The sequence below is a fragment of the Schistocerca gregaria genome, chromosome 2 (genome assembly GCF_023897955.1).
Source record: "Schistocerca gregaria isolate iqSchGreg1 chromosome 2, iqSchGreg1.2, whole genome shotgun sequence".
NCBI lineage: Eukaryota > Metazoa > Arthropoda > Insecta > Orthoptera > Acrididae > Schistocerca > Schistocerca gregaria.
In genome coordinates this window covers 88543004-88566447 of record NC_064921.1, presented here as the reverse complement: position 1 = coordinate 88566447, position 23444 = coordinate 88543004, and the positions used below count along the sequence as shown (strand labels likewise).

The following is a 23444-nucleotide window of genomic DNA, read 5'->3' as shown; positions in this document are numbered from 1 at the left end:
TCGTTTTCCAGTTCAATAGTGAAAGAAATTTTTTCATGTTGGTCGTTAAAAAGTTTAATATATGATCAATTCTATCGGCGGGTCCTTTATAGATGACTAGAATATCATCAACGTATCTTGTGTAAGAAAGGATACCTAGTGAAGCGGCTGGGACACGGTTAAACAGCTTTTTTTTTTCACGGAATTGATAAAGATGTCGGCGAGGATGCCGGCTAAAGGGTTGCCCGTAGCGAGCCCATCAGACAGCTGGTACAGTTGTCCGTTGAATTCAAAGCAGTTGTACTTGACAATGACATTAATGAGATTCACAAAATTAGTAGTCTGTTCATCTGATAGATCTTTTTTAAATTGACGTAAGTTTTGTTCCAGAATGATGAGAGTCATATGCACCGGGATATTGGTATAAAGATTTTTAATATCTAAGGAAAAAAGCTTGGTGTCTGAACTGCATACTAAGTTTTTTAATAATTTGTACCAAAGCGTGGCTGTTAGGAACGGAATAATTATTTTCGAAATGCGTGTGAATTCCTAAGGGGCCAAACTGCTGAGGGCATCTGTCCCTCGACCAGGGGTTCCCAACAAAATTTTCTCGAGGACCCCCTCATCGAGCATGATTGGTACCTTGTCATATCACAGTATCAAGTACCAAAAAAAGCTAAATTACCAGTCTTTTTATACGTTTTCTATTTTTGGTACTTAGAAAAAACATTGACAAATTTATTATTGAAAAAATATTGAGCTTAAAACTGCTCATGCAGGAAGCGGGCAAAACAAAAAATCTGTTATCATACGGAATATATTTAACATATTTTTTATTCTAATAGCATCTTGCGGACCCCTGTGGCACAGCTCGGTCCACGGACCACGTACTGGAACCACTGCCCTAGACTTACACACTACTTAAACTAACCTAAGCTAAGACCACACACACCCATGCCCGAGGGAGGACTCGAACCTCCGGCAGGAGGGGCCGCGCAAGCCGTGACATAGCGCGTCAAACCGCGCGGCTATTGATGGAAAAAAATAAAAACTTTAGTAGATAAAAAATTAGCCTCAGTACTTTTCTCACACACATCGTACGTACATGCAGATAAGCTAGTAGTGTGCTTAACCTGGTAAGGTGAACGCGCAGGCGGTGGAGGTGGCGGCGGCGGCGGTGGAGGCGGCGGCGGCGGCGGAGGCGGCGGCGGCAGCGCCGGGGGCGGCGGCAGCGCGAGGTACCTGGGGAAGGGCGGGATGCGTGGCACCGTGCCCGGCGGCGGCATCAGGATGCTGGGCCGAGGCCGCCCCACGCCGCCAAACCGGCGCACCTCGGGGTCGCCAGTCATGCGCTGAGGCGGAGGCGCAGGCGCGGGCACCGGCGGAGGCCTGCTCGGCCGCTCCTCCGCCCTGCGCAACACACCACCAGTCGGCGTTTCACTACTGCCGGACTACTTCTTTTAAACTGATTACAAACTAGGCTCGGTTCATCTGCTACGGCAGCTCCAGACCTTTAAAAAAAGTAAGTATTTCAAAATTCACATTGTAGAGAGGCTCCTGGAAATACAACATTTACTGAAAATGCAATGTTTTTAGACAAACACTTTAAGTAACTTCCCAACTGACGTATGAAAAATTACACTGGAGCGCCAAAGAAATTGCTACAGGCATCTGTAATCATATGCAGAGATATGTAAACAGGCAGAATGCGGCGCTGCGGTTGGCAACACCTGTATAGGACAACAAGTGTCTGGCGCACTTGTTAGATCGATTACTGCTGCTGCAATGGCAGATTATCAAGTTTTAGGCGAGTTTGAACAACTGATAGGAAACAGCATCTCCGACGTACCGATCGAGTGGCGATTTTCCCGTACGACCTTTGACGAGTGTACCGTGAGTATCAGGAATCCGACATAGTTGCGGCCGGGAAAAGATCCTGCAAGAACGGGACCCACGACGGCTGAAGAGAATCGTTCAACGTGACAGAAATGCACCCCTTCCGCAAATTGCTGCAGATTTCAATGCTGGGTCATCAGCAAGTGTCAGCATGCGGTATGACATTTCGGAGCCGAAGGCCCACTCGTGTACCCTTCATGACTGCGCGACACAAAGCTTTACACCTCGCCTGGGCCTGTCAACACCGACATTGCACTATCGACGAATGGAAACGTGTTGCCTGGTCGGACGAGTCTCGTTTCAAATTGTATTGAGCGGATAGCCATGTACGTATATGGAGACAACCTCATGAATCCACGGACCCTGCATGTCAGCAGGGGAATGTTCTAGTTGCAGGTTCTGCAATGGTTTTGGGCGCGTGCAGTAGGAGTGATATGGGATCCCTGACACACCTAGGCATATGAGAGGTGACACATACGTAAGCATCCTGTCTGATCACCTGCATCCATTCATGTCCATTGTGCGTTCCGACGGACTTGGGCAATTCCAGTAGGACAATGCGACATCCCATACATCCAGAATTGGTACAGAGTGGCACCGGGAACACTCTTCTGAGTTTAAGCACTTCCGCTGACCACCATACTCCCCAGATATGAACATTACTGAACATATCCGGGATGCCTTGCAACGTGTTGTTCAGAAAAACTCCCCACCCCCTCGTACTTTTACGGATTCTTGTACAGCCCTGCAACACTCATGGCGTCAGTTCCCTCCAGGACTACTTCAGACATTAGTCGAGTCCATACCACGTAGTCTTGCGGCACTTTCCGTGCTCGCGGGGACCCTACACGATGTTAGGCAGGTGTACCAGTTTCTCTGCCTCTTTGGTGTATATCCTCCATATGACCATCCAAGGCTGCGCGACAACCAGCAGCGCGTTCATTTAAGTTCTCGATGACGCGTCCAAAAACATCTGGTGGGATGACTTTAATAATCCTTTCAATTCCATCCTTCAATTTGTGTTGTTCACGTACACTTTTGATTTCACAAATCCCCACAAAAGACGTCACAAGACGTACGACCGCAAGATCTGGCGGGTTATTCCTCGTTGCCGCGCAAAGAGATAATTTTTTGAGGAAATTTTTCATTCAGCAAAGCAATCGTTTCGCGGGATGTGTGACATGTTGCACCGCCTTGTTGAAACCAAAAATCGTCATTTTCTTCAAGAGGAGGGAAAAACTAATGAGAAAGCATATTTCGGTAAGGGTCGCCGTTCACAGTGACGGCAGCTCCCTCATCGTTTTCAAAACCGGACACGCCAATCACTCCTCCTGCCCAGAGCGCACGTCACACAGTTCTGCGTTATGGATGCGATACATCTTATCTTCCACATTCACTCGCGAATTTTCGTTACCCCAAATTGTGCAATTCTGCTTACTGACGTACTTACTGAGGCGGAAATGCGCCTCATCTGAGAAAATTATTCTTTTTGTGAAGTTCTCGTTTTCCACTTGTATAGCCAAGACTCACTGAGCAAATCGATGTCTTTTCGTGATCTGTAGCCCTCAACTCTTCTGTAAGTAGAATCTTGTATGCATGCATCCTCAGATCTTTTGAAAAGATTTCATGCAGTGAACTTGGTCATAAATTCAGTAGTTGAGCTCGTCGGCGAACCGATTTTCTGGGGCTCACAGTCACATTGTTACGCACGACAGCAATGTCTTTTTGTCCTGTTTTCTTAACGTTTGAAGCAGAACACGTGGCCTCAAACTTCCGGATCAACTTCCGAACCGGTGATAAGTTTGGAGTAGCATTATGTCCGAGTGTCACACACAATTCCTAAACGGTTGCAGTGGGACTTTCACTGTATTTGTAGTAACTTTTTATCCCTTGGATACGCTCCACGATCAAAGTAAACATCAAACAACAATGCTCACCACACAAAAACTATCACGCTGCTAATGAGAAGGACCGTAGATAACAAACATAAAGAAACTAGGCTGCCAACCGTCATATGACAAAGTGGCGCAAAATTCAAATTTGTCCTTACATCCCGGACAAATGTGCAAATATAATTCCGTCTTGTACATGTTTTCATTTTATTTATTCCCTCTGTTCACCAGTGCCGGTTCGAGGCAACTGACTTACCATTTGACCTCCTCCCCCTCCCATCTTTTCCCTGGTACACTTCCATCCGTGTCAGACTTCGCTACTAGTGGTGAAGAGTAACTGGGGTACTCCCGGTGCATCAATCGACACATCAGGATGAGATTGTCGAATCAGGAAACGCGTTTCTCGTGGCTCTATATGAGAAAGGACTAGCCTGAACGATTTTAGATGCAGACAGTAAGCACCTTCATCGTATAAAAATAAAACCAATATCGTCGCACTACGCCCCACCAAAGATGCTGCAGGATATCCTTGACTAAGAGTTTACTTTCAAATGCAGCAATGGTGATCGGCTGAACCACACTCAATAATCAGCAAGAGACCCGGACAAGTGGGGTTGGAAAGCAACAAGGAGTGTCTCTCGTGTCAGCGCCAACCACTTTGAACTCTGCACAAAACTCGTTACTCCATCCATTCCTTCTCAATGTAAAAAAGGCTGCCAACGCAACCGTGCGTCGAGAAAAGTAGGCTTTTATTGCTCCATGATGCACGTCATGCGAAGTGCTGTGTGGAAACGTCGAGCCCCTGGAAAACAGCACTAATATACAAGGACGGAAAAAAAATCGCAACACCAAAAGATTGTTAATGTAGTGTAGTGAAATTTCTGGAATACGTTTGTCTAGGTGAATGATTAACATTGCAGGATCACATATTAATGTAAGCACGACATAAGCCACTGCAATTGTGAAATTCTGGTACCTCAATAACCAGCCTAGCCGTCAGCATGTTGTTTGCCGCGCGAGATTAACCGAGCGGTCTAAAGCGCTGCAGTCATGGACTGTGCGGTTGGACCCGCCGCAGGTTCGAGTCCTCCCTCGGGCATGGGCGTGTGTGTTTGTCCTTAGGATAATTAAGGTTAAGTAGTGTCTAAGCTTAGGGACTGATGACCTTAGCAGTTAAGTCCCATAAGATTTCACACACATTTGAAAATGCTTCAGCATGTTGAATACAAGCATGCAAAGTGTTGTACAGATGTTGGATGTCAGATTGTGAGATGGAGTTCCAGCCTGTTGCACCTGGTCAGTCAATACAGGGACGGTTAATGCTGTTTGTGGATGACGCTGGGGAGGTTCTTCAATGATGTTCCATATGTGGTCGTCTGGAGACAGGTCTTGTGATCCAGCAAGCCAAGACAACATGTCGACGCCCTGTAGAATATGTTGGGTTAAACAGTGGTATGTTGGAAAAGACCCCCTGGAATGCTGTTCGTGAATGGCAGCACAACAGATCGAATCACCAGACTGACATACACATTTGCAGTCAGACGCTTGCAATAGCCACGAGAGTGTTCCTACTGTCAAACGAAATCGCACCCCAGACCACAAGTCCAGGTGTGTGTCCGGTGTGTCTATCACACAGACAGGTTGGTCCCAGGCTTTCAATTGGTCTCCTGCCACCCAACATGCGGCTATCATTGGGTCCGAGGCAGAACCAGCTTGCATCAAAAAACACAACAGATCTCCATCTGCCCTACAGCGACCTCTCGCTACCACTGAAGTCGCAAATGGTGGTGGTTTGGAGCCAGTGGACTGCACGCTACAAGGGTCTGTCACGGAGCTAACCAATTAGTAACAGCTCGTGGTGTAACTGTGGATCTCCAAACTTTCGTTTATCTCGCCAACTCTTTCTTCTTGGTGCCGGGATGCCGCCCCCCCCCCCCCGGTCAGTGTATATTGATTTCCGGACATCTCGGCTCGATTAATTTTCACTTTCCAGCGGAGTGTACGGCGATTTGAAACTTCCTGGCAGTTAACAATGTGTGCCAGACACGGACTCGAAGCTGGCACCTTCTCCGTCCATGCGAGAGTGCTCTACCGTCTGAGTTATCCGAGCACGATCCACACACGATTCGCACACACAGCTTCACTTCCGCCAGTACGTCTCTCCTACACCGACATCTACATGACTACGCTGCAATTCACGCCTTCCAAACTCCTCGTAAATTCTCCTGCACAGCTTGGCAGATCAAATCTCCAGGCTAATGCTTTTAAAAGATGATCTCTCTGGCTCGTCTTTTATCGGAAATTACGGTGGAGTGATATTTAGCGCCATTATTATCAGTTTTTTACAGCTATATATTAATACTTTATGTATATTTTATTGTTATTAATATCAAACACGTGTGCGTACGATGCATGTTTATACTGTATATGACTGCATGTTGTATTTGGAAGGGTGTTGGTAACAAAGACTCCGCCCCCCACAACGTATCATGGATCCGCGCCTGCTAGGTTGAGCAAAGAACATTGACCAGTAGGGAAGATTCTTAATTTTACGAAGAGATCGAAGTTTCTGGGAGCCAATCCTGGGGAATAGAGCGGCTGTTTCAATTCTGCATAGTTGAGGTCAGTCAGCTTTTCCATTGCCAAGGCACTTTTGTGGAAAGGTGGCGTGATTTGAAAAAAGACTTCTTTTCTTCTGCATTCCCTTCTGTTTTTTTCGAAATTTCGCACCGAGGTCCTTTAGAAGCTTGGTATTACCCATACGTTAATTTGCCTTTTTGTAGGTAGACAGTTAACAGAAATCCTTTCACATCCCGAAAGACAGATGCCGTGACCCTTCCCGCTGCTGACATCCTCTGCGCATTCCTTGGAGCTGAGGAACCTACTCTAGCCCCGTTTCAATTGATATTTTGATTCTGGTGAGTAGTGGTGATACATCCATTGTCACATGTTTTTGCTGAAAAAAGAGCAAACACTGTTCGAAAATCTGTGAATTCGTTTCTGATAGCCAGTGAACAGGCGTGACGGCCATCTTGCAAAAAGCTTTCTCATGGCCAGTTCCGTAAGCAAATGGAGCACACATGTTCTTTTGAACTCTAGACTCTTGGAAATTTCATGTGCCTTCGCAAGTAGATTTTACAGGTTCAAACAACAGACCTTCTCATGGGTTTGTGGTGTGGTTGCATTTTTCGGACGTCCTTCACAAGAATCACCTTGGAGACTTTCTCGGCATCGCCAATCCGGCAGCCCATTTCTTCACGGTGGAAGCTGAAGAAGTCTCGTTAGGCATTTATGAACTCGGAATGAATTTCTACTGGCGTCAAACATTCTTTCAAAAGAAATTATCGCTGCACGATGTTCTATTTTCTACACATCCGAAAATTCACGCAGCGCGCCTTATTCAGACAGTTGCCTGCGGATAACTACTGGATGGATAGACGTAATTTCACAAGTAGCCTGTTGAAAGATGAACCAACCACTGGGGAAAGAAGATCATAGAGACCGAGATTGTTTCGGACCACCCGTAGGTGATCGTGGCACGCAACTGACACTACTCAAAACCAAATTATAGATTAAAATTTAAATTTATGTATACGGACTGACCTAACAATAAGCAGGCGAATATACATTCTTAGCCGGCCGCTGTGGCAGAGCGGTTCTAGGCGCTTCAGTCCGGAAGCATGCGGCTGCTACGACTGCAGGTTCGATACCTGCTTCGGGCAGGATGTGTGTGACGTCCTTAGGTTAGTTAGGTTTACGTAGTTCTAAGTTTAGGGTACTGATGACCTCAGACGTTAAGTCCCATAGTGCCATTTGAACCACTTGAACACTTCGTTATTCAGCTGTTTTGGCTGATAGTGTCTCCAGAGTTCGCGCCCCGGAACAACTAACAAATTATGCTGACATATAAAAGAACCTGAGAATCAGAGATCAGATGAGAAGCCAGTGCAGTAAACAGTTCCTCATCGGCTCTGATTCTCTCACTGCCCCGCAGTCTGTGCAACAAATACACACAATTGTAAAAATGATGACCAGGTTGTCCAACACAACTTACAGGTGGTCCTAAACCAAGGCAAGGAGGTGGTTTTCTGTTGGGGAAATGACATACGTTGCGATATCTGGAAATGATACAGCAATCGAATCAGCCAAGGAAGCGTGAAGAGACGACACTGTTATTCGGCATGCCATGCCCTGGCACGTTATCTCATTATCAGGCGGAAGAGTCGTGCGTCAGTGGTAAGATGCACGGTCTGTTGGACATGGTAAACAACGTACTGTGGTCGGTCAAATCGGCCACCACGTGTGACGAACATCACGCAAGTCACGCCGATAGAAGGAATTGATGCTTACCATGAATATGAAACTGTCCATTGACATACATGTCCTCCTCTGATGGGAAGTTTGTGAAATACTACTTTCTGTACAACATATTTTAATTACAAGAGTTTCATACGCTGATACAAGCGAAACCACCCTACGTGACAATGGCAACAGCGTTAACACACAATCCAAAATTTTGTGACGTGTTAGGCCTCCTACCAATGAGTTACATTAGGTAGCTCGTCCACTCAAGATCAACCGATCCCTTCAACTACAAAGACGCCAGTGTGAGTCGAGAAACTAATTAAGCACCCACTATGGAAACCGCGAGCTGAATATTTTGAATGCCACAGACTGATGTGTGGAACTTAAGGACGAAAGTAACTTTTGGATGACGTATCACTGCCAAGAAAGATAGCTCGATCTAACTTGGACAATAGGTAAAAGAAATTGCTACAGTTTAGTACAGAGGGTAACTGAAAGAAATACGTAATGAGGCGGACAGAAATCACTTTTATTCAAACACAATAATGAAACTGAAGTCCCTGCAATTTATGATGTGTACCTGATATTGCAAGAGGCGGGACATGATTGTTAATAATATGTTTGATCAGCACAGACAGAGTGCATGCTCTGCAATGCGCTCCCATCCAGGCCACAAGGTTTTGGGGGTTCCATTACTCTACCAGTGGGGCTGACAACTGCTGGATGGTCACTGGTACATGTAGACTTGCTGCAGAACGTCTCCAACACCTGCATGACGGGCTACAAGTCGGGGCGGAGGGGGGGGGGGGGGGGGGGGAGGGGGGGGGCAGGCCAGTCCATTCGCCAAATATTCTCCACTCCTCTTGCGCTGTTGTATGCTGTGGCAGTTCATAAAAATGAAGTCTGGTTGGAATGCATACCCGAAAACACGCACATGGGTAAGGAGCACGGTGTGTGTACCGCGTTCAAAGATTTGAACTACCAAAACTATCATGCTCTATAATTTTCCTGGTTGCATTATGTGTTCCAGCTCCTCGCCATATTAGCGTGCGTCCATAGTCACTACTCACAATGGATCTGCTCTCATTCAAGAAGAGCACGCGTTTCGATGGTCCGGCCCCTACGCTCTTGGTACAATCGCAAGTGACGACCCCGATGTGCGGATGTCAACGAAACACAACGTGCCGTCGTCGGGCAAGGAGATCACCCTCCAATTAATCGTCGTGTGCTACTGTAGAGCGGGAGATTTCGTGCCTTGCAGTCCCATTAAACGTGGCTGCAATTGCACTCACTGACGTTGGTCCCTTCTTTCATGCTGCACAACGTAGCAGTCATCTGCTACTGCAGCTTTTTTTTTTTTTTTGTTATGGGTTTAGGGAACAAAACTGCTACGGTCATAAGCGCCCATTCTGTGGCTTAGGGAAGGGTAAAAAACCGAAGGTCAAATCAGCAGCAATGGGAACGACACTTAAAAAGGAGGGAAACTAAAAACGGAAGGAAATATATATCAGGCGACAGCTGTAACTGGGCGTGTAGCTGATTAAAGTTGCTCCAGTTGACTGTGGTCGACCATCTCTTCTCCTTCGGGAAGCAGTGTCTGTGGTTCGGAACGTTCCCCGTACACGTGAATCAGTTCTGTCAACAACTCAAACTCCTGGTCTGCACTCATTACACTCCGTCCTTCCAGTTTGCCGATGGTTCATCCGCGTGAAGTCATCCAGACTTTATCTCCGGCCCATGTTGTAATGAAGAACCCCATCATAGTGCACCCTAACTGCTCACCGATTGACACACACTGTCTTTTCCCATTTCTTCAACTGCCTGTGTTACAGCCCCATTGGTGCTAGTCACGCTGACATCACGCCATGTGGCGCATAATTTGTAAGTAGGCTGTTTACATTTTCTTATTGGTAACGCCACGTAGCGCTCTGTATGAAAAATCACTGGCTGCGCTGTGCGCAGTCTGTGGCTAGTTTGCATTGTTGTCTGCCATTGTAGTGTCGGGCGGCGGCAGCTGGATGCTAACAGCGCGTAGCGTTGCGCAGTTGGAGGTCAGCCGCCAGCAGTGGTGGACATGGGGAGAGAGATGGCGGAGTTTTGAAATTTGTAAGAATTGGTGTCATGAACTGATATATATATATATATATATATATATATATATATATATATATATATATATATATATATATATATAATATGACTATTAAGGTAAATACATTGTTTGTTCTGTATTAAAATCTTTCATTTGCTAACTATGCCTATCAGTAGTTAGTGCCTTCAGTAGTTTGAATCTTTTATTTAGCTGGCAGTAGTGGCACTCGCTGTATTGCAGTAGCTTGAGTAACGAAGATTTTTGTGAGGTAAGTGATTTGTGAAACGTATAGGTTAATGTTAGTCAGGGCCATTCTTTCGTAGGGATTTGTGGAAGTCAGATTGCGTTGCGCCAAAAATATTGTGTTTCAGTTTAAGCACAGTCTCGTAAAGTTTTTTCTAAGGGGACGTTTCATATGTCGACCCTTAGCCGAGGATACCTCACTGGAATCTTCTGGTTTTTTCCTTGTAGTTTGTGTAATTAGTGTAGCTTTTGTTTATTGCTAGCGCGTAATCATAGAGAGAATTTCCTTTGTAGTTGCAGTCTTTCATTGTTGTACAGTAAAATAGTTGTGGCATGCATGTAGTTTTGCACGAAGTATTTCGCAGCTGCGCTTGCAATTAACTAGATATTATTTTCAGTGCTATGTTAATGTGTTCTCTTATTTTTGTTCTTCAAATTGTGTTTTTCTGTGTTGTCGTGTGAAAAATTGTGACAATAATGGCGTGTGAAAAACGTAATACTAGGCTCCAAAGTAAACTGAGAAATGACAGTGAAGACGAAAGCAGTGTGTTAGCGCCACCATGTAATGAATTAACTAATGTTCAAAGTAGTAATTTGGTAATTGTGTGTACGGAAATGGAGCGGTTTGCAAATAATGGTGTAGGCAGTGAAACAATTAGTGAACAGGGAAGCGTTATCGATCGATCGGTCAGAAACAGCTCGCCTCAGGATTCCGAAATGACAGGACACAATCTTGCAAATACTGTAGATTCAGATTTTGCGTCCTCACCGTTTTCTCAAATAAATCAAGACACATTTTCTGCTTTTCAAAATGCGAATATTGCCGGTTCAAATGCACTGCCGAAAAGCACTGAGGAACATGTTTCAGACACCAGTGCACTGTTATTACAGTTAATGCAACAAATGGGACAAAAGCTTCAAAAGTTAGACACAATGGAACAAAATCTTCAAAAGTTAGACACAATGTAACAAAATCAGAGACAAACACAGCAAAAGTTAGACGCAATGGAGCAAAAGCTTCAAAAGTTAGACTCAGTGGAACATACGCTTGAACAAACACGTGAAGATTTAACTACTGAATTACATAAAATCGAATCGAAATGTCAAAAAGTCTGTAATGACGTAAAAACACAAATTTGTGAGCATTTCCAACCTATTTTTTCGCGGCATGAAAATGCATTACAGAATCACTAAGCAGCCATAAAAGAACTACAAACAATTGTTCATGAAAATCATGAGACCTTGCAAGCTAAAATTGACTCAGTTGCATCTACCGATTCGGTTACGCAACTTGCAAAAACTCAAGAAAACTTAAAGGACACAGTAGATACTCTGAAAATTGGTTCAGAAAGACACATGGAGGACATTAGTTCATTATCAGAGAAAGTAGTTGAACTTTCGGATCAGCTAAATAATTTATCTACGAAGGTAGATGATAATTTGAAAGACACAAAACTGGTAGTCTTTAATGACACAGAAGAGTGCGAACAAATTAGGAAATTCAAACAAAGTCTGAATCAAATTAGTACGCAACACCAAAGAGAAATCCGGGAAGTACAAGATCAGCTGACACAGGTAATTACGTATTTCAGAGGACACTCGCGCTCCAATACGGGAAGAGGGACATAGAAATACGGAACAGCCACAAAATAATAAGACAGGGCACTTCGGAAATTATGAAATAAATTGGCAAGGTACACCGAATTCTGAGATGGAACCGCCGACACGACGTAACAATGACCGATATGCTACCCGCCGAGACGATGATTTTGACTATAAGCTGTTCATTACTGCACGTAAATTCAAAATATTTAAAAATTCTGGCAAACGACATTCATCCACAAGCGTGGCTCCATCAATTCTCTCATTGTTTTCCTCCCAACTGGTCATTAGAGCACAGATTAGAATTTATGTGTGGCTACTTAGAGAATGAACCAGCTGTAAGAATGCGATCGGTCATTCACGATTGCCACAGTGAAGGAGAATTTTACCATGCCTTCCTCTCAGCATATTGGTCCCAAGCCACACAAGACCGAGTAAAACATAGCATCATGATGATGAAACACTTTGAACGATCTGAATTTTCCAGTCTTGTCAAATATTTTGAAGACATGTTGCATAAGAATCAATATCTTTCAAACTCATACAGCCCTTCAGAACTGATCCGCATTTGCTTAATGAAATTGCCGGAACATTTACGACACATTATTTTGGTAGGACGTTGCAAAGACGACACTGAAGCTTTTCAGGGACTGTTACAAGAACTGGAAATTGACACTGACAATCGCGGAACGCGAAAACAGGAGCACAACAATTACAGGTCACATCCGTCGCAATTCCGCGATGAAAGAAATAATAACTGGACACGACAAGGCTATTCTCACAATACAAATCGTGACCAAAACAGACACCACCCGTATGACAACCGTTGGCAGAGTAGTAATAATTACAGGGAAAAGTCACCTCTCCGCGGTAATGACTATCACAGATACAATCAGAGAAACAGACAATATGGGAACCAAAATAATTATTATCAAGGGAGACGGAATAACTTCAGACGCAACGGTCCAGCGCGCAGTTGCGATTCAGGGAGAAATTCTCCACCACATGACCGACAAACAAGAAACTATGTAAACTACCGACAAAACGACAGAGCTGAATTCCATCAGAACTGGCGGGATTCAAACAGAGCAGGGCCCTCTCGGCAAGGTGAATTTGTAGAAGTTAGGTCTCCTAATCCCAATAACGACGCGCGCCAACAAAGAAACAGACAATGACTCGCACCGCAGGCAGCCGCGTAAGCCGGCTGGCTCAGAGAAAAATAACATAAGCTAACCTTGAGAAATTCCAGTATTCTTTACCGACGTATACCACATGATAATTGCGTTGAAGTTGAAACTCTGCGTACTAGAAAGAGTAAAGGTTTACACGACATTTCACATGTAAAACCGTTTATTGAAATATAATCTGCTTTTTAACTTTGTCTTTGCCATAAAACATTTCACTTCATATTTCTAGTAAGCTTTGTCACACTAAGAAACTGTTAACATGCAACAATGTTTTGAAGTTAACTATCCAGTCTAGAACCTAGGGAATACTTTTAAACAGAAATTACGAATGTATGGTTATAGTGGACAGACGACACAGTGTTGTTATTTGTACATTCTTGCTTGTTAGTTGCACGATTACGTAACGAATAAGGCTTACATACTTAGAACATATACCGTTAATGAGATTTTAATGCAACATTTTGGTTTAGTTGAAAAGACATTCTTTATTTGAAGTACTTTCTGTGAGATTAAAGATGGCTTAGCATTTGGTTTCTTTCATAGCTACACGATTTTATCACCACGCTACTAATGAGTGACAATTTACAATGTTGCTTTTTCGCTGTATCTGTTTTATATCTGCACAGTTTTTCTGAATTTTTCTGGAAAGTAAAACATGTTCTAGTAGTAACGTTTGTGGTATAGCTACAATGAGACAGCCTTTTCTGTAGCACAACAATACGTACAGTACAGTACTTACTTCATCACGGCAATAAGCGTAATAACTAAGATATCTATCTTGCAAAGCATTTCAATTTCGTTTATCATGAGTTAAGTACATTGACTTCTGCAGAACTTAGCTTTCGGAGGACAATAACTACGACACTTCCACAGAGATTGTCTTACAGCAAGACGCACATTTAGCGCTACAGGACACGCATTAAACTATTTATTTTTCAACATATTTGAATTACAAAGAAAGTTTTCCGTGATACATTTCATTCCATTGCTGTAATCTGTGACACCTTAGGATATAATTACATCAATCCTCAGGGGGGTACACGTCTACTTTGTGTACCATGTGTTTGGCAAGCACAAGGAGCCCTAGCTAATATGGTATTTGCTTATACAACTTTACACATCGGTACCATATTTCTCTAACACATAAATTACACAGCTATCTGGTCATTTAACTGAGAGATAAACATTTTTTTTTACTACATCATCAGTGACACATGTTTACGCAATTACACAGTTGGATGATTTAACACCCATGAAATTGTATTTTGTCTGTACTTTGTGAACTGTTCATATTTTTTCGGAACCATTGTGATACTATGAGAGCTTTGAATGACATATTTGGTATGGGATCACGATTTTTAAAGTACGTTTGAGGCAGATGACACTTTTGACATGAGCAGAGAATTTTTTTTTTTAGGTTTTGAAATTATTGGAGGAAGCTACGGAGATTTTGAGAATTTGACTGTGGTGTTATGATGTTATTATTACGATGACTATGTGAATTATGCTGCTGAGGTATGTTTAAGCTGATGCTATATGAGTTATTTGGTTATGCTACGTATCTGTTATGATGAAATATTGAAGAAGTGTCGACGAATATATATATGTGTAATAAGGTAAGAAATAATGAGTAGTGGTTAGGGACTCTGATTTGTGAAAAATGATGTTGGAAACCGAGAATCGTACTTTAAGAGTTATGAAATGAGTGTATATGCGTGAATGTATCACTATGCTGGCGAAAATTATTTGGACACTATTCTATGTAAAGGATTTTGTTTCTACATATTTGTAACGCAAATTCTTGACCTGTGAAATTTTTTTATATGAGACTGCCACTGTAGCGGAAACTGGTGTCGTAAATATTTCGATAAGAAAGTTAAATGACCACCTGCACGTAATTCGTCGTGGGCGCCCAGCTGGGCGACAGCCACCGGGAAACAAGCCATTAGTGTGTGCCTTTCAGAGGCACAGGTGGAAAAAAAAAATAAAGAGGCCATTACCCTCGCTATTGAAATTCCTTTGTAGAAAGCATCGCAAAAACGACACGCTCATTGCTTGGAAAGATATTTTCTTACATATGCATACCTGACAATGACAAGCGTCTTTCTACGAGAGTTGAGAGAATTTGTACTAACTTATGAAATGTCACATGACTATTGAATGATATTTTTATGCTTTGCCTTTTATAGTTGCTTGTTTCATTTGATATCTGTTTTCCAGCTGTGTTACAGCATTGGTTTTATAAAATAAAAGTAAATGCATTTGCTAATGTGAAAACTTTCTGTCAACAGATCTGTTAAATAATAATTTTATGGTCCACATTCTTAAAAAAAAAGGAGCACTTGGAAAGGAAAGAACAATAAGAAGGGACTAGTAACAGGAACTGCATACATAATTTTCTTTTCAAGTACTTGGTAATTTATTTATAGAATAAGTTGTGGTGCACCACTTTAATTACATAGTCATTAAGATGTGATTATAACTTTCCCTTATCTGCATTGTTGTCTTTAGTGTACTATTTTTTCTGCTTGTGGGTTTGTCATGTTTAGGTATAAGTTATTACATTTATTGCTGCTTGCTATGCTTACTTGCATTTTTTATTCATTGCTGTTTGTGTTAATCGTTTTGTGCTGCTGCATTGCGTCGTCCCTTAGTTTAGCATCTGAGCTCAGTAGATTTTAAGTTAGCTTAAGAGGGGGTAGACTATATAAGAAACTAATTATGATGAATTGGAAGAGAAGCATTGAGAAGCTATATGAAAATGATTTGGCCAAAAAAAAGTAGTGCATAGTGGAGAAAAACTATTTTTGAAAGAGGATGAGAAAAGTACAGAAAGCAGGTATAGATAGGACTTTTTGGAAATAATGAAGAACGAAGGGAGATCTCCGAGAAGTAAAGAAAGTTTTGTTTGCAAAATACTGCAGTAAAACAAACCCTGCCCTTTCCTTGTGTTATCCCATATGTGTTTGTGTACCCTTGTGTATTTATGTTCTTCCTGTCTTTAAATGTTTATCTGATAAGACTTATGTTGCAGAATTTTTCTAATACTACGCTACATTCACTATGATGAGGAATACTGTTATCCTCAAATATAATTTGCATTAATAACATGCTATTTACTTTGTAAAGATGTTTACACATTATTTATTATGTTTTGTTCTAATGCTCATGTGTGAAGTTGATGTTTCAAAAGTTATTCTGATCATTTATGTATGTACTTATGTCATAATTTTTTAACACTGATGTATTTGCTATTTCGATTCTATTGTAAAGCCTGTACTACTGCAAATGATATCTGTAGTCTTATGTTCTTTAAAGATGTATTTTGTACCTTTGTTATTGCATTCTTATGTTATAAAATTGTAATTGACACCAGTTCATCAAATTAAGTAACTTGTAAATTACATTTCACTGCACACATTTCTGTTGGTCATAGTATATGGACAATATGTGAGAAGTAGGGACTGATAGTGTTTGCACGTGTGTTAATAACTCAGTAAGGGACTGGATAACAGCATTGCTGATTGTAAGAACGTTTCAAAAACAATTTTTGTGAGTGCACAAGTGGTGGTTATGGACTTGCTATATTATCCGCAAGACTCTTCAATGGTGATTGTGCGCCTGCACAGTCAAACAGATGGCTGCTGGCCATCTCTACAAGGACTACAGTGGGTCTACACCTTTGATGACCCACCAATACCATTATTTCTACAAGGACTGCAGTGGGTCTGCACCTCTGGTGGCCCACCAATACCATTATCTCTACCAGGACTACAATGGGTCTACTCTGTGACGACCTACCTACCAATATTCTTGAAAACTTCGACTGACTCTGCTGTGGGTTTGCTCTGTTGTGGCCCATTACCTGTCTGCATGTCAAGAGTCAGCACTGTCTTTCCGTTGGAAGGACAACACTACTTCTTCAAGACTGCATGGAAATCCACTACTTCTGTGTGCATTTTCTTTTACTACTCAGACTTTGAGAAAAACACTGCAATTTTACTTTGATGAATGATCAGGACTGTCTTTATGGACTGTGAGAAAATTTTAGCTTTTGACCAACATTGTATCGATAAGTGTGTGCATTTCATTTCTTTGTTATTGTAATTATGAAAAAAATTTTCAAATCTGTATTGGCCACAGCAAAAACAATTTGTAAATTTTTTGGTGGGGAGCATGGGGGCTATGTAAGTAGGCTGTTTACATTTTCTTATTGGTAACGCCACGTAGCGCTCTGTATGAAAAATCACTGGCTGTGCTGTGCGCAGTCTGTGGCTAGTTTGCATTGTTGTCTGCCATTGTAGTGTCGGGCAGCGGCAGCTGGATGCTAACAGCGCGTAGCGTTGCGCAGTTGGAGGTGAGCCGCCAGCAGTGGTGGACGTGGGGAGAGAGATGGCGGAGTTTTGAAATTTGTAAGAATTGGTGTCATGAACTGATATATATATATTATGACTATTAAGGTAAATACATTGTTTGTTCTGTATTAAAATCTTTCATTTGCTAACTATGCCTATCAGTAGTTAGTGCCTTCAGTAGTTTGAATCTTTTATTTAGCTGGCAGTAGTGGCACTCGCTGTATTGCAGTAGCTTGAGTAACGAAGATTTTTGTGAGGTAAGTGATTTGTGAAACGTATAGGTTAATGTTAGTCAGGGCCATTCTTTCGTAGGGATTTGTGGAAGTCAGATTGCGTTGCGCCAAAAATATTGTGTTTCAGTTTAAGCACAGTCTTGTAAAATTTTTTTCTAAGGGGACGTTTCAAATTTTCTTTGCGCGACAGAGACCCCTCTGGCAACATGCTCCCGCACTTCCATTATTTCCACTCACTTGTTAAAACGTTGTGTTACTTTATCTAGCTCTTCCCAAAGCTTTGTGGACCAGTGTAGTTTACTGTGTCATAAGGACGTTTCTCCATACGATTGTTGGATGTTAATACTGTCAAGGAAGCTGCTCGATTGCTTTTATCAGTGACGAGCCACATGTGTGTGTCGACATAGCAAGAAAATTGCTAAAATGTGTTCCTGAGAAATCGTCGCAGCAATTCCTCTTGTGAGAAAGGGCATGGTTCATCCCATGATATGTGTAACTGGAAAGAAATTCCGCCATATGTAATAAACTGTTTTATTAATCTTGTTTTTGCCAAACATCTTTCAGCTTTTTCTATGCTGTCTTCAGTGCGTTTTTATTTATTTTCTTTCGGATAATTGCTATTATATGTTAACAGAATGTGGAGGTTATATGAATTTTTGGCTTAAGGTTATTTTTATGTACGGAGGAGCAATAATTAGGTGTCAAAGTCTACGTTTTTTCACAAGGTGATCCGTTAGAGATGTCAGAAAAGTATAAATTATATTTATCAAGTTAAGGTATACATTTCTGAACAATACTTTTTGTAATTTACGTGAAAATGATGGTAGTTAAGAGTGATCATGTTCCGAGAGGCAAGCCAAGAGCGCATAGTTCACAGCGGCAAACACTAGGCGTCATAAACACATTGTATGGAAGTCGCACAGGTTACTGCGCTCAGTGAGTCCCAATTGTTAAGTGCGCATCGTCGTTCGCTAAAATATCGCATGGTGTGCGAAATTTCTGAGTGTCCTATAGATCCAGCGAGAGATCAGACGTCGGTACACCCAGACATTGTTAAATGGTCCAATATGTTCTTGGGAAATGGATTGCCGATGCCTCACAGTGGCGAAAGGCTGCGTTATAGAAACGAGGAGGAACGTATTCGACAAGCCACGATGAGAGTGCCACGAAGGTCACTCCGCCGCTTATCAGCAAAGCTGAACACACCATACACGATTTGTCAGAGGACTGTTGGACGGTACCGGAACATGTATCCACACAGCACACTGCACACGCAGCCACTAACAGCCGATTTACGGAGCTCGACTCCACATTTTTATAGTAATGTGTAAGCCACAGGAAGCAGACGATCAATAATCAAATCGATCGATGTTCACGGACGAAGTCACATTCATGTGAGCGGCCGGGCCAACAAACACAACTGCATCATTTGGGGAATAGTCAATTCACATGTCTCATTACGAACTCGAATGTGAATGTGTGGTGCGACGGGATCCATGAAGTCATAGGTCCACTCTTTTTTTGCGGAGAAGACCGTTCGTGTCGTCAATTACTTTGAAATAATCGAGCAGTTTCTGGTACTGGACACATTACGGACGGACTCAACCATCGCTGGTGCGGTCGTGGATGACCTATCACATAGTCTCCTAATAGCCCCTACATAACTCCTACAGATTTTTTTTTAATTTTTTTGTGGGGCTATGTCAAGTCAACAGCGTATACACGAAGACACGAATCTGGCCAAACTACGGAGGGAGATTACAGCGGCCTTTCAGCAAATCAGTAGAGAAAAGCTGCGCGCCACGTGGCACAACATGGACGCATTGGCAGCGGCGGACATGTTCAGTGCTAATGTGCTGTGACACAAGCTTGAGACAAAAACCCCAAACACTCTTACACATGTATGTACCGTTAACAAGCAATAAATTTGCATAGTTTCTTGTATATACTGTTTTACTTTTGACATCTCAAACGCAACACCCCTGAAGACACATATCACAAAGTTCAGACATGTGAAGTACAGCTGCGCTATACTGAATGAGTAATGTATGTTGGTAGTCTTAAATCTCCCTCGCATTCTACAGCTTGTTATCTCTAAACAACGAAACGGTCCCCTTTTTTTTAATTTTTCGACCACTTCCGACTGAAATTAGCTATATTATATCGCGTTATTTAGCGTATTACTTACGGCTTCACTGATACTGTGGTCTTGCTTCCCTTGTTTATAACGCGTGAAAACACTTATATTTTGCCATTGTCGTTTTTCGCTATTATACAAGCGTTTGATATATTTTATCAGCAAAATACAAAGAAAAAGATGCAGGGTGTTTCAAAAATGACCGGTATATTTGAAACGGCAATACAAACTAAACGAGCAGCGATAGAAATACACCGTTTGTTGCAATATGCTTGGGACAACAGTACATTTTCAGGCGGACAAACTTTCGAAATTACAGTAGTTACAATTGTCAACAACAGACGGCGCTGCGGTCTGGGAAACTCTATAGTACGATATTTTCCACATATCCACCATGTGTAGCAATAATATGGCGTAGTCTCTGAATGAAATTACCCGAAACTTTTGACAACATGTCTGGCGGAATGGCTTCACATGCAAATGAGATGTACTGCTTCAGCTGTTCAATTGTTTCTGGATTCTGGCGGTACACCTGGTCTTTCAAGTGTCCCCACAGAAAGAAGTCACAGGGGTTCATGTCTGGCGAATAGGGAGGCCAATCCACGCAGCCTCCTGTATGTTTCGGATAGCCCAAAGCAATCACACGATCATCGAAATATTCATTCAGGAAATTAAAGACGTCGGCCATGCGATGTGGCCGGGCACCATCTTGCATAAACCACGAGGTGTTCGCAGTGTCGTCTAAGGCAGTTTGTACCGCCACAAATTCACGAAGAATGTCCAGATAGCGTGATGAAGTAATCGTTTCGGATCTGAAAAATTGGCCAATGATTCCTTTGGAAGAAATGGCGGCCCAGACCAGTACTTTTTGAGGATGCAGGGACGATGGGACTGCAACATGGGGCTTTTCAGTTCCCTATATGTGCCAGTTCTGTTTATTGACGAAGCCGTCCAGATAAAAATAAGCTTCATCAGTAAACCAAATGCTGCCCACATGCATATCGCCGTCATCAATCCTGTGCACTATATCGTTAGCGAATGTCTCTCCTGCAGCAATGGTAGCGGCACTGAGGGTTTGATGCGTTTGAATTTTGTATGGATAGAGGTATAAACTCTGGCTTATGAGACAATACGTGGACGTTGGCGTCATTAAGACCACAGCGGCAAAAGGGCGAACGGAAACCCGAGGCCGCTGTTGGATTACCTGCTGCACTAGCTGCGCGTTGCCCTCTGTGGTTGCATACACGGTCGCCCTACCTTTCCAACACGTTCATCCGTCACGTTCCCAGTCTGTTGAAATTTTTCAAACAGATCCTTTATTGTATTGCTTTTCGGTCCTTTGGTTACATTAAACCTCCATTGAAAACTTCGTCTTGTTGCAACAACACTGTGTTCTAGGTGGTGGAATTCCAACACCAGAAAAATCCTCTGTTCTAAGGAATAAACCATGTTGTCCACAGTACACTTGTACATTGTGAACGGCACACGCTGACAGCAGAAAGACGACGTACAGAATGGCGCACCCACAAACTGCGTTGTCTTCTATATCTTTCACATCACTTGCACCGCCATCACTTGCAGCGCCATCTGTTGTTGAAAATTGTAACTACTGTAATTTCGAAAGTTTGTCCGCCTGAAAATGTACTGTTGTCCCAAGCATATTGCAACAAATGGCGTATTTCATCGCTGCTCGTTTAGTTTTTATTGCTGTTTCAAATATACCGGTCATTTTTGAAACAGCCTGTAGAAGTGTTTTAACGTGTCAAACAACGGGAACAAGACCACAGCATCAAAAGAAACCTACTGTATCACGCTAAATAACACGATAAAATATAGCTTCTTTTCAGTCTGAAATAATCGAAAAGCAGAAAAATAGAAAGTCTGAAATAATCGAAAAACAGAAAAATAGAGAAAGTTACGTTGTTTGCAGATAACAAGATGCGGAAAGCATGGCAGATGTAAAGCTACCAACATATGTAACACAGTGTCCAGTGAGCAATGTGTGCGTAGCGTAAGCGTACATCATATGTCTCAACTCTATGACATTTGTCTATATTATATTAGCAAAATAAGGTAAAATTTGGTACCTAATTATCGTACGTGCAGATAACTTTTCACCCTTTGAGTCCCTCCAATACGAAAAGAAATATAATTTTACAAATTTTCACTCAATTAACTTTTATTGCCATAGTAAGCACCGAAAGTTAGCATAAATTGGCAAAAAGTAAACGGTCAATTGTTTTAAGGAGGTTATTTCACTCTGGGGCGTAATTTTAATATTTTTAACAAAATTAACCTTTATCATCATATTGAGGGACAAATATAAGAGGAAATTCGCAAAAAGTAAACAGTCAATTGTTCTAAGGACATGGTTTCACTTTGGAACGACTAGGGCATGCTACAGTTGTTAATCACCCATCTTTTCATGCGATATATTTGGAAGCTAATTGGCATTTTTCCTAGACACAGTCCCACATCTCGAAACTTCCATAAACTCAAAATTTCACGTGACGGATGAACGTGCTTTTATGAGTGAGTTCGAAATGAAACCACTGGGGCCGTACGTAGTTTGTTACAAAATTTATTAAGTCTTAGGCCCAGTTTTGCTTGTTATTTTGGACTATAATTTGTTTTCAACTGGGCTCAACACAGCCACCAATAAAAACAACACGTCACACAATCCACTACAATCACGTAGCACAATCTTCGCGCCAACTGTTGATTTGAACGTAAAATGGTGCTACGTATTCCCTTTTAAACATCGTTTGATGTTTTTCTGTGCATATGTTTTCTCGATCAAATAAATGTTGATATTTTGAAATGTGTGAACGATATTTTCCCTATTCTTTTGATTCTCAATAGGGCAGAGAATTTACCATAAAACCTTTGTCAGGATCATCCATTACGAATTTTGCTTTACTCATTAACAACCAAATTAAATCTAGTGATACTGATAGAATTAGATTAGGAAATGAGACACTGAAAGTTGTCAATTAGTTTTGCTACTTGGGCAAAAGTCAAGTGATTATACGAGGAAGGATTGAAGGACTGGATATTCAGTTTTAAAGCTAAACTTAATTTTCTTCTGTGTAAATATGTACATATGCCATATATAATTTAATTTTATGATGAGTCCGTATTAGCCATACACTAAATAAAACAAATTCCGAAAGTAAGGTTCGATATTGTTTTTGAAACAGAATATGGTACACCGGGTGACACAAACGCCATATGAACCCACAACCGTTGCTGGTCCAACACAGACTAGGGATTGTTATCTATACTGATTCAACAGAGAAGAAGTACAGCGATAAACCAAGTCTGTCAAAAAGTGTTTCTTAGAACACCTGCAAAGCACTGCATTGTGTAATCTGTCTCATGCACAGCACAGGCTTGCTACAGTGACGCGCTAGTAAAACGGCAGGCACATTACGTCCTGCGCAGACAAAGGGCATATTTTGCAGCTTCCCCAGTGCGCTCTCTATCGCTCTCCCATTCCACACGCCTCAGCCACAGCTGTCTC

General features: G+C 42.1%; 1 protein-coding gene across 1 annotated transcript in view; it reads right to left on the bottom strand.

Moving 5' to 3' along the window:
* The window catches only part of LOC126336386 (uncharacterized proline-rich protein-like), a 141085-nt gene that overhangs the window by 39144 nt on the left and 78497 nt on the right, over positions 1 to 23444 (bottom strand). The window contains exon 2 of the mRNA XM_050000009.1: positions 1113 to 1389. Coding sequence (XP_049855966.1) covers positions 1113 to 1328 — 216 coding nt within the window. The 5' untranslated portion in view covers positions 1329 to 1389. The remainder of the gene's footprint in view (positions 1 to 1112; positions 1390 to 23444) is intronic.